Raw genomic sequence first — 13,779 nt, forward strand, 5'->3', positions numbered from 1 at the left:
GGCTGATAACAGGGTTGGGAGGGTTACTTTTAAAAGTATTCACTACAGATTACAGAATACATGCTGTAAAATGTAATTTGTAACGTATTCTGTTAGATTACTCAAGGTTGGTAACATATTCTAAATACTTTGGATTACTTCTTCAGCACTGGTAGATTTTTTCACTTGTTTGTTAACTATAAACAAGTAAATAAAGTAAGAAAAAACAGTTCACTAAAAATACGTTCTCTGAAAAAAAGCCTAAATATCTTTTGCAGTTTCACTACTAAAGTAAATTTATCTTGTTTTAAAGATTTTTTGATATTTTTACAAGAAAACAATATTTGATTTCAACAAGAATACGATCTTTGTGAAATGTATGCTCTAACGTGAATTTTCTTCATAGAATTCATTATAAAATATAATTGGCCTGGTAACAGATGCATGTAAAGGCAAGAAATAGCATTTTAGCTTAAAGCTAAATGTTCAAAAGACTTGTTTGCACAAGGTTCCAAACTTCAAATCCCCACAGAGAATGCAACTACATCCTTTTCTTATAGTATGTGGATTCTGTTAATAGAATAGAGGCAGAAAATATATTATTTGTAGATTTCTGTACGATGTTAAAGGCTACATTGGTTAGCATTTCTTGTAAAAATACTCTAACTGCATCTAAAAACATAGATAAGGCATGTAATCATGTATTTATTGGATTTGTTTCATCTGTTAAAGCGTTTCTAACTGTATTTTGTTAAGCTGTAGAAACATGATGTAACTCCTCTAGGGAAAGTTCCTCAGTGACGTCATTATCCACCTTTTCACTCACAACAGTGTGAAAGCACTCATGAATGAACCAATTCTTAATAAAGTGTTTCATCACTGTTTAAAAGATCCTCGGATCGCATCATTTATATGGATAAAAGATTTCCAACTGATTAGATTAAATATGAAATGAAGCAAATGACAATAAAAGGCAAAGTAATCTCTTCAGTAATCAAAATACTTTTTAAATGTAACTGTATTCTGATTACCAACGATTTAAATGGTAACTGTAGTGGAATACAGTTACTTATATTTTTTATTTTAAATATGTAATCCCATTACATGTATTCTGTTGCTCCCCAACCCTGGCTGCTAATGGAATTAAACCATCAAAATTTAGACATTTAGAAACCAAACAAAAACTAGTACAATTTCCTATTCCGCTAATGTTGTGTTTATTATAATTAGTCTACAATATATTAACTTCTTATAAAAATGAATGAATTTCTTGTTTATTTAATGTAATATCTACATCCTGTAGCAAAATCAGTTGAGAATGACTTCTCTGTTCTAATTCACGTCTTTTATTTCTGCTCATCCGTGCTTCACATTTCAGACATGTGGCGGCTATCCTGTTTTTTTCTCTCTTTTGTTACAAATTATACCCTTCTAGTGTGAGTGCAGCCAGCAGTAGAGGGATCTCCAACAACAAGTGCTCCCCATAGAGCATCAGACAGACACCTCTGTTGAGCAAAGCTGCATTGCTTTTGTGAAGCCAAACGGTAAATTTTGCATTTAGTATTCTGGGAACATTTTAGCCATGGTCTGTACTTACAGCACACTCATGTTTCGCCTCTGGTCTACTCTTGATATACTGAGACTGAGGCTCAAAGTAAATCTGAGGCTCAACTTGATAATACGTTAGTTTTCCTGTGTGGCTTATAGAAGATATTAGCTCAGAGAAAAATGTAAAAAAGTAAGCAGAGGTGAGTAAAAGTTCATTCAAAATGAGAGAAAAACTATATTCTAGGGGTTACATGTACACAATGCACTTTAAAATTTAAAAAATGGAAGGAAGCTTTGAGTCTTTGCAGTAAATAAGATTAGCCAAGTAAGTTATTCAAAGACATAAATAATCAATGAGTGTGTTTACTTGCACACCATCACACTGATCACAACCAAATATCAGCTTATTCAAAACATCCGACAATGCAAGTAAACAGTGTTTACATGAGACTTGAAATGACTTGAATTATTCTATGCTTTTGACGTCAAAACGTAAACAGACATGCGCAGAACACTTGCGCACATTGGTTAAGCTGGTAAGAACAAAGGTAAAGGTGTTAACATGCATCACGAAATGGGCAAAAATCGGTTTGTTTAAAATATTTGATCTAACACTGATAAAAGTATGTATGACCTTACACGATTTAAGCATACTTGGTGTTAGATCGTGCATGTAAACACACTCAGTGAATCAGCTAGCAGCAGTGAAACCTTATGCGTCATTATCAGTGTCACGAACGCTATTTGGTGTCAGTAAGTGATATCAACCTTGAAACACCACTTTTGACGCAGCAAATATGTGCAAGCTCAAATGAGATTCGAGAGCTACAGCGGAAGGCTAGGTTTTTAGTCAATAACGACCTGAATTTTAGTCTCACACACAATGCTAGAAAAGTCTTTAAATATAGCACTCGAGATGAATAGACAACCTTTGTTGTGATTTGTGTCGTTTTCAACACCTGGTCACAGTATGCTTTCATTGTATGGAATAGAGCAGCGTGAACATTCATCAAAATTAGTGTTCCACGAAAGGAAGTAAAACAGGTTTACAACTACGTGGGGGTGAACAAATGACAGCATTTTCATTTTTGGGAGAACTATTCCTTAAAGAATTTGAGATGGTAATACCAAGACTGCAGTTTCCCCAGAGAACTCACCATCACCATTAAGCTTTGCTTAAGGCACTTAACCCCTGATTACCCTGTTCTGTGCAATGTAATGTGGTCTAAGCTGCAGTGGATCAAACACATCTGCTCAACCTTTTTGACTCCAAGGCCCCCCGTTGTCGGAGAAAATATTCGAAGGCCCCCCGTGTAGGCTATTAGATATTTATAAGATATTTCCTTAAAACTTGTGATTCCAGAAATGTCTAGAACTGTATAGTCTTCATTAAAAGCAAGCTGTTGAAGGGAGTTATTACATATTTTTTTAGCATTTTCAGTAAGTTGAATTATAATATAAAAATGATAATAATCGATCATATTTTCAATAATTTTAAGAGATCTTGAGGCCCCCCTGGAAGTGTGCTGAGGCCCCCTAGTGGGCCCGACCCCCTGGTTTATAACCACTGTGCTAAATAAGTAATCAATTGTACTTGGTATGTTGGTACTTATATTTTGTTCCTGTTTAGTGAAGAACAACACTGACATCTGCTGTCCAACTGTATGAATAGACGCTACAATCAAACAAAAGCCCAGAGCTCAAATGACCCCTTCAATAATCTCTAAAACAAGGTCAGTTCGCTTGGTGCGAACGCAGTCAGACCTGTGACAGACAGGATCATAGATGAACAAAAAAGCAACTACAAATTCTCTCAAATAAAAACTGCTTAAAGGAATATTCCAGGTTCAATACAAGTTAAGCTCAATCGACAGCATTTATGGCATAATTTTGATTAACACAAAAATTAATTTCGACTCATCACTCCTTTTCTTAAAAAAAAAAAAAAAAAAAAAAAACGAGGTTACCGTGAGACTTACAATGAAGGTGAATGGAGGGTTTAAAAGTGGAAATGTGAAGCTTATAATCTTATAAAATTACTTTAAATCTTCTGTCAAAACTTGTATTAATTGATCTGTAAAGTTGCTTAAATTGTCATTTTTTACATTTGTTGACATTACATTGTCATGGCAACGAAGTTGTAAAATTGGCTATAACTTTACACAGAGAGGGTTAGTAAGTGATTTTATTACACCAAAATCATGTTAACATGCATATTGTTTATGTCTCGTAGCTATACTTTTCAAACAGATAAGCCCCAATTTACTTCCATTTTAAGTGCCTCACTGGAATCAAGGTTGTTGCCTTTTTTTTTTCTTCTTCTTTTTTTTTAAAGAAAAGGGACGAGTCAAAATTATTTTTTGTGGTAATCAACATTACGCCACAAATGCTGTAGATTGAGCTCAACTTGTATTGAACTCGGAATATTCCTTTCAAGGAATAGTTCTCTCAAAAATGAAAATTCTCTCATCATTTACTCACCCTTTTGCTATCCCAAATGTTTATGACTTTCTATCTTCTATAGAAAACCAAGATCTTTAGAAGTCTCAGCTCTGTTGGTCCATTCAATGCATGAATGGTGGCCAGAACTTTGCAGCCCCTAAAAGCATGTTTCTCACCCACACCTATCACATCGCTTCTGAAGAAATGGATTTAACCCCTGGGGTCATGTGGATTACGTTTATGCTCCCTTTATATGCTTTTAAAAGCTTCAAAGTTCTGGCCAATATTCACTTGCATTGTATGGATCAACAGAGCTGAAATATTTTTCTAAAAATCTTTGTTCTGCAAAAGATAGAAAGTCATAAATATCTGGGACAGCATAAGGGTGAGTAAATGAGAGAATTTTCATTTTTGGGTGAACTATTCCTTTAAGAGCTTTATTCATCATAAAACGCACTCAGATAAAGAGTTGTAATGCGGTGACAAAAATCTTTCTCTGGAAGACATACATTTTAGTAATAAAAGACAAAATATGAATCTGAGTAAATAGACTGGTTTTAATACATGAGTAGTTCACTAAATTAAACTGATTTTCTTTTTTTTTTTTTTTACATACACTACTACATGTAAACATGGAAAAAGTTGTTTCTACACTTTCCAGAGCCAAGGCAGACATGGATTACAAATGTGAACCACCAATTTGAGAATGTAGTTTACAGTTTCCTCTGGCATTTCTAACAGAACTGAGGTCGTACAAAATAACTTCACAAAAATATTCTTAAGGATGGGTGGACATTCTCACAGTAAGTAAAATGGAGGAAAACAATAAATAGCACCATTCAGTCGGCTGCCATTTTAATTCAACACTACTCACTCCAGTCTATACAATTATACTCTGTATACTGGCCTCATGCATCACCAATATCTGATTAAAAAAAATAAATAGCTATCAAATACAAAAATAAGACATTATTTCATATAAAGAAGAAATATCTTCTGAAAAAAGCTTTTCAGTAAGTGTTAAAAGATATCAACATTTCACTTTGGTCAAAGTGGAAATTCAGGAATGAAAAGGATGGAATTTTACAAAGTATCACATACAGGGGTGTAGTTTGGGGGGGGGGGGGGGGTAGATTATGGGGGGATCTACACCCCATTATTTTTAAGATGATCAATGGAAACATGTAAATACTTCAAGCTGCAATCCCCCCAAAGTTCAAGCCAAATCTACGCCCTTGGTCACATAACCTTTTTACAATAGTCATCGCCAAAATTCTTTTGTCAGTTTACTCAGTGTGCAGCTAGAACAATGTTATGCACAGCTTATGATAAAAGTTTCACAATAAAATTCAGTCAGATACCAGATGATGCTTTCATACTGGCTTTCAAACTACCTAAAGCAAGCACAATAACGTTGATCATGTTAACCTATATTCATAAATAATGCTACAGAGAAGATAGCGGTTGAGCCTTCCATAACATCAACTAAACGTGTGGCAGTTATGTGAGAGGACATACAGTAGCCCCAAAATTCTTTCTTCCATGAAACACAAAAGGAGATGTTAGACAGCCTCAGTACCTATTCACTTTCACTGCATGGACAAAAAGATGCAATAAAAGTTAATGGTGACTGAGACTAACATTCTGCCTAACATTTTACTGATCTCCCTTTGTGTTCCATTGAAGCAGAGTCATATGGGTTTGGAACAACATGATGAGTGAATGATGACAACATTTTCAGTTTTGGGTGAACTATGCTTTAAGTCACTCACAAATGTCTGAATATCACTGCATTAGATTCAAATATCAAAACAAGTGGCAACTGCAGACAAATGACGCTTGACATTTTCTCAGAACTTTTCTTTAAGTTAAATGCGACTGGGTTTGATATTTAGTTGTAAAATGCAAAGACATCCATACATTTTTAAGTATGGATTATGAGTCCAAATACTTTTTGCACATGTGCTTCATTTGCATCCCTGAAATTGAGAGACACATCTCAGCTATCTTCACACTAAAACAGAGTACATGTTGATCTGTTTTAAACGCTCATGCCAAGTCAGGGGTTAGATGGCTGCGCTTTGCTTTTCCAGTCTTTTCTCTGGGCTTTTTCTAGTGAGTCAGACAGTTGCTATTTCACTGTGTGGGAGAGATCCTTCCCTGTTGGCATCTGTGTCAGTTCTAAGCCTTTTCAGCGGTCTTTCAGAGTGTTTATCCTCCTCTCTCTGTTTGACTGTGATGTCTATGACTTCTATGCTAGGGCTGATGGTGTCAGGGTTAGGATTGGGGGGGGTGTTTGAGCTGGAAATATCTGGACACACGGTAGAGCCATTCGTCTGAGACATCTCATCTTCACAGACAAGGGGCTCTTGTGTTGAATGACTCCCTACACCTGTGAAAGTGATAAACATGCTAGTTTTAATGACATGATATCAATTAAATGAAAACTCACACACAGCAACTCATTTCTGGGTGAACATTGGTGTCTTATCATACTGTTGTTGCCGCTGAGTGTTACAGTGATTGTATGCGAGTCTGAAAGGACTGACCATTCTGAGTGTTTGTGACACTTTCGGTCTCCGATGGGTGTTTACTGTTGTTAGAGGTCGAGGGCAGAGGAGAGGCAGATCCACTGGACTCAGAGCTCTCCTTCTCATCCAGAAGACGCTCCATATAATCCCTGTAATGCCAAACAAACACTTCAAATTGCATCCGATTCTTTATATACACCTAGTTAAATGAGAGGGCTCCGACTGGTGATCTTTAATGTGCCACATGGTATTGACGGCTGACTTACGATACTCCAGGACGAAAGCTGTGTTTTCTTTTCCCAATCTTGGTTTGCTGTGCAAAGAAATCATAACGCTCAGATTTCTTCCACATGTAATAAAAGGCCACACATTCCCCTACAGATCTAGTTCTCACCTGGAAAAGTTTAATTAAGTAATAAAAAGAACAACAGAAAAGTTCAAGTGATTACTCTAAAGTAAATCATTCCTTAGTTAAACTCTAAAACTTGTGTAGCCATCATAATCTATGCAAGTTTTGGAACAAGGTAGAGTATGTGACTGAACACTAACCTTATTTGCTTGAATTGAGCTGAAATCTTTCCCATAAGCTTTGAGTCCTTGTTCAAAACCTCTACACTCTTCTTCCGTCCACGCTGACATCTCCTCTGAGAGTGAAAGAGAGATTTTAGTTAAGGTGATACATTCAGACAATCCTGACTGACATGCTGCGGGCTTCTTTATCACAAGTGCGGATGCATTTTGCACTTGAGCAGGGAGGATTTTAAACTCCCAAAATAACATTCTGAAAAACACTACTTGATTGAAGTCAAGGATGTGAGAAGAATATGCTGTTGTTGGAAACTTCATGAAGAAGCCAAACTACTTTCATAAAACTGGTTGGCATCTGCAAACCGCCTACAGACAGGATAATGAACTATAACACTTTGCGGAAGAATTGATTTTTCAGATCATTATTAATAAATTGTAATGGTTCATTAAACTTTGGTGTCTTTTATCATGTTGCTGTCATTTAATAAAAACAATAACCTACTCGATTCTATGCATTATAATGATTTTACCATGGTAAAAACACTGCAACACAGCCTCTCCTGACGTCTGGCTTTGTTACACACACACTCACCCACCTTTGGCTGCCTTCACGTTAAATTTCAATCTTCTTAAAGCTTCTTGTGCATTGAAATTGCACTTCACCAATTCAAAAAGAGCCTGAAATTTGAAACAAAGAAATTGCCATAATGTGACAAAAGGTCAAAAAGGTCTCGGCAGCAAGATCTAAACAAATGTGCCATTGGATGGTGACCTGCCTGTTCATTGTCTTTGACATGAGATCCTTCTGGAATGGCATGGACACCAGTCTCTTCTCCAGTGCGTTTAGAGGCCTCGGCTAAAAACTCCACCACCTTTTCCTCTGGAAGTAACTCCGGATTCCACAAAAGCTGATCATCATTCTCATATGCTACATTTGTAGGAGACATGTGGATGATGAAAAGCATGGATGTATATTATGTTTTATGTATATTGCATATATTAAATTACATGTAAAAAAAATTTGAGAAACTTCACAAACAAGCTACATAAGAATATAATGCTGTCACCTTTTTCATTGTCCTTATATGTGCACAGTCCAACAGGAGTCTCTGCTTGATACATTGAACCAACCATGATCTCCTGTGAATGACAGAAGACGATCAATCCAAATGTCTTTTCGTTTAAGGAATATTCCGGGTTCAATACAAGTCAAGCTCAATCGACAGCATGTGTGGCATAATGTTGATTACCACAAAAATTGCTTTTGATTTATCCCTCCTTTACAAAAAAGCAAAAATTATGGTTACAGTGAGGCACTTACAATGGAAGTGTATGTGGCCAATTTTTGGAGGGTTTAAAGGCAGAAATGTGAAGCTTATAATTTTATAAAAAGCACTTCTGTAAAAACTCATGTATTATTTGGGCTTGTTTTTTGTTGGGTTTTTTTGTCTCCTTTTTCTCCCAATTTGGAATGCCCAATTCCCACTATTTAGTAGGTCCTCGTGCTTGCGCGGTTACTCACCTCAATCTGGGTGACGGAGGACAAGTCTCAGTTGCCTCTGCTTCTGAGACAGTCAATCCAAGCATCTTATCACGTGGCTCGCTTTGCATGACACGCGGAGACTTGCAGCACGGGAGGCTCATGCTACTCTCAGCGATCCACACACAACTTACCACACACCCCATTGAGAGTGAGAACCCTTAATCGCGAACAGAGGAGGTTACCTCATGTGACTCTACCCTCCCTAGCAACCGGGCCAATTTGGTTGCTTTGGAGACCTGGCTGGAGTCACTCAGCACGCCCTGGACTCGAACTCACGTCTCCAGGGGTGGTAGTCAGCGTCAATACTCGCTGAGCTACCCAGGCCCCCTTATTTGAGCTTGTTTAATTTAACAACTTACTTTAAATTTAAGTTGTTTAAATCATAGAGATCTAGACGCAGATACCTTATTAGCAGCTGTTCCTATGAGCCACGGTACGTCGGCGCGTCCGCCATATTGGAAATGTCAAAAGCCGTCTGTCAACACATGAAAGTAAATTGCAGGTAGGGTCTGTAAAAGTCTAGATTCATTTCCAGCCCACTTTCAGATTACCTGATTTTCCAAAAAATATTGAGAAATATTTTAGTTGATATAAAAATTCCTGACTTCACTTCTAAAACAGGGTTGTTGGGGTTTTTTTGTAGCAAACTGCAAATAAAGTACTCTTCAAATGAATATATCATGGCAAACATACTGAAAAGTAGCACCCAGTCTCTCAATTAATTACATGAAATCCACACAAAAGCAGTTTCTGCAGCAGTCTGAGGCTTCTTCTCCATTCACCTGCATTCAAACAGCTCTCCTTGATGACCATTCCAAGATGGCGCCATGTTTGACGTATCCAGACCAGCCGACATCTACATATGTATATCTACAGTTTAAACTGTAATTTTTACAGTCATTTTAGGGTTTGCTGACATTACATGGGCATGGCAACGAAGTTGTAAAATTGGTTATAACTTTACACAGAAAAGGTTAGTTAGTGATTTTTTCACACTAAAATCATGTATACACGCATACTGTTTATGTCTTGTGGCTACACTTTTGAAACTGCGAGTATTTTATTGCTCAAAAATTGGCCCCCATTCATTTCCACTGTAAGTGCCTCACTGTAACAAAAACAAAATGATCCACACTCCTTTTTCACAATTTCTTTACATGACGTTTCGGCCTTATGGCTTTCCTCAGTCTCAGTGCTTCACTGTAACCCAGATTTTTGCTTTTTTTAAAGAAAAGAAGGGGCAAGTCAGAATTAATTTTTGTGGTAATCAATAGTATGCAACAAATACTGCTGATTGAGCTTAACTTGTATTGAACCCGGAATATCCTTTTTTATAAACATCTGCAAACGTCATAATTTTCCTAAGTATGTGGTAATGGAGAGCGTTTTCGAAATGCTCCGTTTTGGTGGAGAAAAACGCTTTTCTAGTGTGGATGAGAGGTGTAAACCTAGCAAAAGTAATGAGTTTTCAAATGAAAACCTATTACTGTGGACATGGCCTAAAATCTACAATTACAATAATACCTTCTTCCAGTGTTCAGATGGAATATACTCTTCATCTTCAGATTCTTCATTACCTATAAAATGCAAAGCGAGTCATATGGAACCCAATCTATCTTGCACAAATCATAAAGTCAGAGTCTCTGCAGACTCTGAATATAGATCACCATCTGCTGGTTCTACATGGTACTAGGTGTTTACTATGGGGGAAAAAAAACAGGTGCAAGTGTATATATGTTGGATTTCTTTAAACTAACATATAACAGTGTAGTGCATCACCAATTACCACACAACTCAATTAATTGTGATGTATAACAATATTATAAGTGTCAAACACAGAGTTTGCTTCACTTTTATCCAGTATACCACCTCATAGATGCGGCTCTGGCCGCTCTGAGGAATTTTGCTTTTCATAGCTTCACAGTTTAATTTAACTGTAAGAAATAACACAAATGCACACATAAATAAACAAAACCCTCAAGACAAGATTCTAAAGTATTGATGCAATGTATGAGAAAAAGAAACAATATATCTGTATCTGATTAAATCAGTGCAGCCCTAATATATAAACCAATTAAGATACCATATATGGCAATTACTCATTAAAAATACTTATATGGTAGTTACAATTTGCTAAGCCTGTTATGCAAATGAAGTGATATTGTATTAAATTGTGATATATATCTAGCCTAATACAGGATAGGTCCACATACTGCAGCACAACAACACAGCAATTAATTTCTTGCATAATGTAAAGTAAGTTTTTTTATTTTTATCAAACCTTCCAAGTAGTTGCATGGTTGAGAGCAGATGAGTTGAGCTGTGCTGTGAGATACGCTGCAGGATGGAGTCTCATCACCAGATGACTGCGTGTCCTCATCATGGTCTGAAAGCTCATGCCTCCCCTCCTCCTGACAGACATGAATGAGGATTCACAAAGTATAGTCACTCCAACTAAAACAAGCATCTATATAGGTGAAAGAGTCGTGCTTGTTTTTCAAATAGATGTTTACTTTGAGTTTACTATGACTGCTGCAGGTATTCTCCGAGTCTTCCTCTTGAACATCTCCATCCTCTTCATCAGGAGAGCCGCCAGTGCTGTAGCCGTACAACTTCAGAAGCTCATGGATGGGCATCTCACCCTCCTGCAAAAACATAAATCTGTAAAACGATGCATTTGGATCTCTCAAAGTTAGTGGAGCATTTCTCAAACTGGGAGCTTGTCTAAAATAGCCAGGGGGTCTGCAAGAACATTCTTGAATTGTTAAAAGTCTCACTGAAAACTATGGCAAGCAATACTGAGCTAAATCAGTATTGGCGATACACTATAAAATTGTTGATTTTTTTATTTTATTTTTTTTTACACCAACCACTGTTGACTTTACATCATTGACCGCCAAGTATAAATGCATTAAATTCTTGCAAGTTCCAGACAAGCTCTGTTTTTACCCCTTTTCACCAAAATGGTCCTTGTTCTTATGCCAGAGCTCAGCCAGGCAATTTGCAAACTCTCAAATCCGTGATTCATTTGTAGAATGTTAAAGGCCAAATTAAAATTACTTTATCTGTGCACGTCCATCCCATTCAGTAATTTCCTGCTATTAAATTACTCATGATCAATGAAAAATACTCATGATTATTCATAGTATTTTTACATCTACATTGCACACGGTACCAGCTATATAATAACGATAAAGTTTCGACAAAGTTCACATCAACAAAGTTTATGAAGTTTGGATTACTTTGATAGTATTTACATGTTATGAATAGCAATTGTTGGTGCATGAAAACAATTTTCACTGCTCTTAAAGCCAGCATTTATATGATCTGAAATTATGCTTACAGTAGAAGTGGTTTCAGTTTGGGTCCTTGGTCTAAAATAGTATGAGAAACTCTTTAGTAAATGATTTAGATTTAGTAAATGAATTTGAGAACAGGTGGACCATACTCGTGCGAGGTCATCAATTTCAGCACTGACATCGGTCTCTCCTTCAAGTTTCTCCTCTTCCTCCAGAGTCTGCTCATCATCAAAGTCATGTACGAGCATATCTGCTGAAGGATCAAAGTCCCCATCCTCATCCTGGACCCCTGTAACTTCTTCTCAACATAGACAGAACCAGGATTTAAGCCAGTTACTCACAGGCTGTTTTTTGGTGGTAAATACAAATAGTTGTGCAGCCATGACAGTTATACTTTAACTGCAGTACTAATGTAAAGACTAGCAAAGGTCTGGACACACTTGACCAAAATGTTGCTCATAATCTTGCTCTGACCTTTGGATCTAAAGGCATAAGCATAAATGCTTTAAATTGGTTTTGTTTTGTACATAAAAATAAATTGTTCCTACTTGTGAATTTCTTTGCAAAACGTTTAATAGTGGCTGAATTTGGCAAAGTAAAAAAAAAAAAAAAAAAAAAAAAAGTAGCCAACAATTGCAGCATACATAGGAACTCCAACAGTGTTTTATTTATATATATATATATATATATATATATATATATATATATATATATATATAAAGCATCATGAAGTTGGTTGAGAGAATTCTAGCCCAAGGGCATCTATTATAAAGCTTAAATAAGAAATAGAAAATTTTTAAAATATATTAAAAAAAATAAAAATAAAAAAATAAAAAAAAAATTTAATCGTTTTGATTTATTACCTTTTTATGGCCACTACATAATTTCCATTCTCCCATTTGTGTTTTCATTTTTTATTATAAGTAGTTTTATTGTTTTATTTTTATTGTAAAACGAGTAGGCGTGTCCAACTTTTGACTCTTACTATCAAATGTGAGGAGCCTACGTCTATTTTGCAACTCTTTCTAAAATAAATAAAAATGAAATATTTACCTCCTGCGCCTGGGCCACTTAGGGAGGGCTGAAATAAATTTAAAAAGAATGATTAGCTTTAGAAACAAATCAATATGTCAAACTTTCAGAACATAAACATCATAAGGGAAAGGCTGATATTATGACCTGATTATTAATGATCATCTACAGTTAGAGCCAAAGCTGCTAACAACATATAATCGAGTTTAAACTGATTCAAATGAAAACAAAAAATAGCAAGAAGCGCAGTTAATATCAGATAAAGCTGTGTTTACTGTGTCGTCACAAACAAATGAATTTGGCGCTCAGGCAACAAGTTAGCTGCTAGCTGCTAACATTCAAATTGGGCGCGCTGACCTGCTTGCTCATTATTCAGAGCTGAATGTTTAAAGACACATCATCGTGAAAACATTTAAAATTTCCTCAGAAAGTTACATTTATTTAAATGCTGCGCTGGCTGCTTAAGTGCGTTATTTGCTGTAAACTGTAACGTTTCTCTCACCTCCGCCATAGTTGCTTGAGTCTCTGTGAAGCTAGCGATATTAAGTGTATTTCATTCTCAACTCTGAACATGAGCTTCACTATTTTTGAATGTTCTACAAAATAAAAGTCTTGTCCCTCACCATGGACTGGGAAGGTGATAAGCAGTATAAATATCACAGATTGAGCTTTCCGGCGCAAATCTAGCAAACTTTTTTATATATATTTGCATTTTTTTATGATTTACTGCAAATGTATAACATTGTACTTTGTATTATATTACCCTGGAATTAGTAATAAAAAAAAAGAGTTACCACATTTGCGATGAGGTTTCTATAACAGCTGCTAAGGTAGTGATCTTCGCTGTTCTGACTGTCGTATTCCAACGCTCCAGGTT

General features: G+C 36.2%; 1 protein-coding gene across 3 annotated transcripts; it reads right to left on the minus strand.

Moving 5' to 3' along the window:
* Positions 1-4,363: 4,363 nt before the first annotated feature.
* LOC127449455 (mesoderm induction early response protein 1-like) lies at positions 4,364-13,476 on the minus strand. 3 transcript variants are annotated; one of them, XM_051712881.1, is made up of 13 exons: positions 13,405-13,476; positions 12,924-12,951; positions 12,020-12,168; positions 11,085-11,216; positions 10,853-10,982; positions 10,096-10,148; positions 8,096-8,168; positions 7,805-7,956; positions 7,625-7,706; positions 7,050-7,144; positions 6,767-6,894; positions 6,519-6,649; positions 4,364-6,361 (listed from the first exon to the last, which is right to left on the minus strand). In XM_051712881.1, the coding sequence occupies exons 1-13, from the start codon at positions 13,411-13,413 to the stop codon at positions 6,090-6,092; spliced, it is 1,434 nt and encodes a 477-aa protein (XP_051568841.1). In that variant the 5' UTR covers positions 13,414-13,476; the 3' UTR covers positions 4,364-6,089. The 3 variants fall into 3 exon arrangements, with proteins under 3 accessions (XP_051568841.1, XP_051568840.1, XP_051568839.1); XM_051712880.1 differs by having other exon boundaries at positions 6,767-6,813; positions 11,915-12,168; XM_051712879.1 differs by having other exon boundaries at positions 11,915-12,168.
* Positions 13,477-13,779: the final 303 nt, after the last annotated feature.

Source organism: Myxocyprinus asiaticus, chromosome 12, assembly GCF_019703515.2.
Source record: "Myxocyprinus asiaticus isolate MX2 ecotype Aquarium Trade chromosome 12, UBuf_Myxa_2, whole genome shotgun sequence".
Classification (NCBI taxonomy): Eukaryota; Metazoa; Chordata; class Actinopteri; order Cypriniformes; family Catostomidae; genus Myxocyprinus; species Myxocyprinus asiaticus.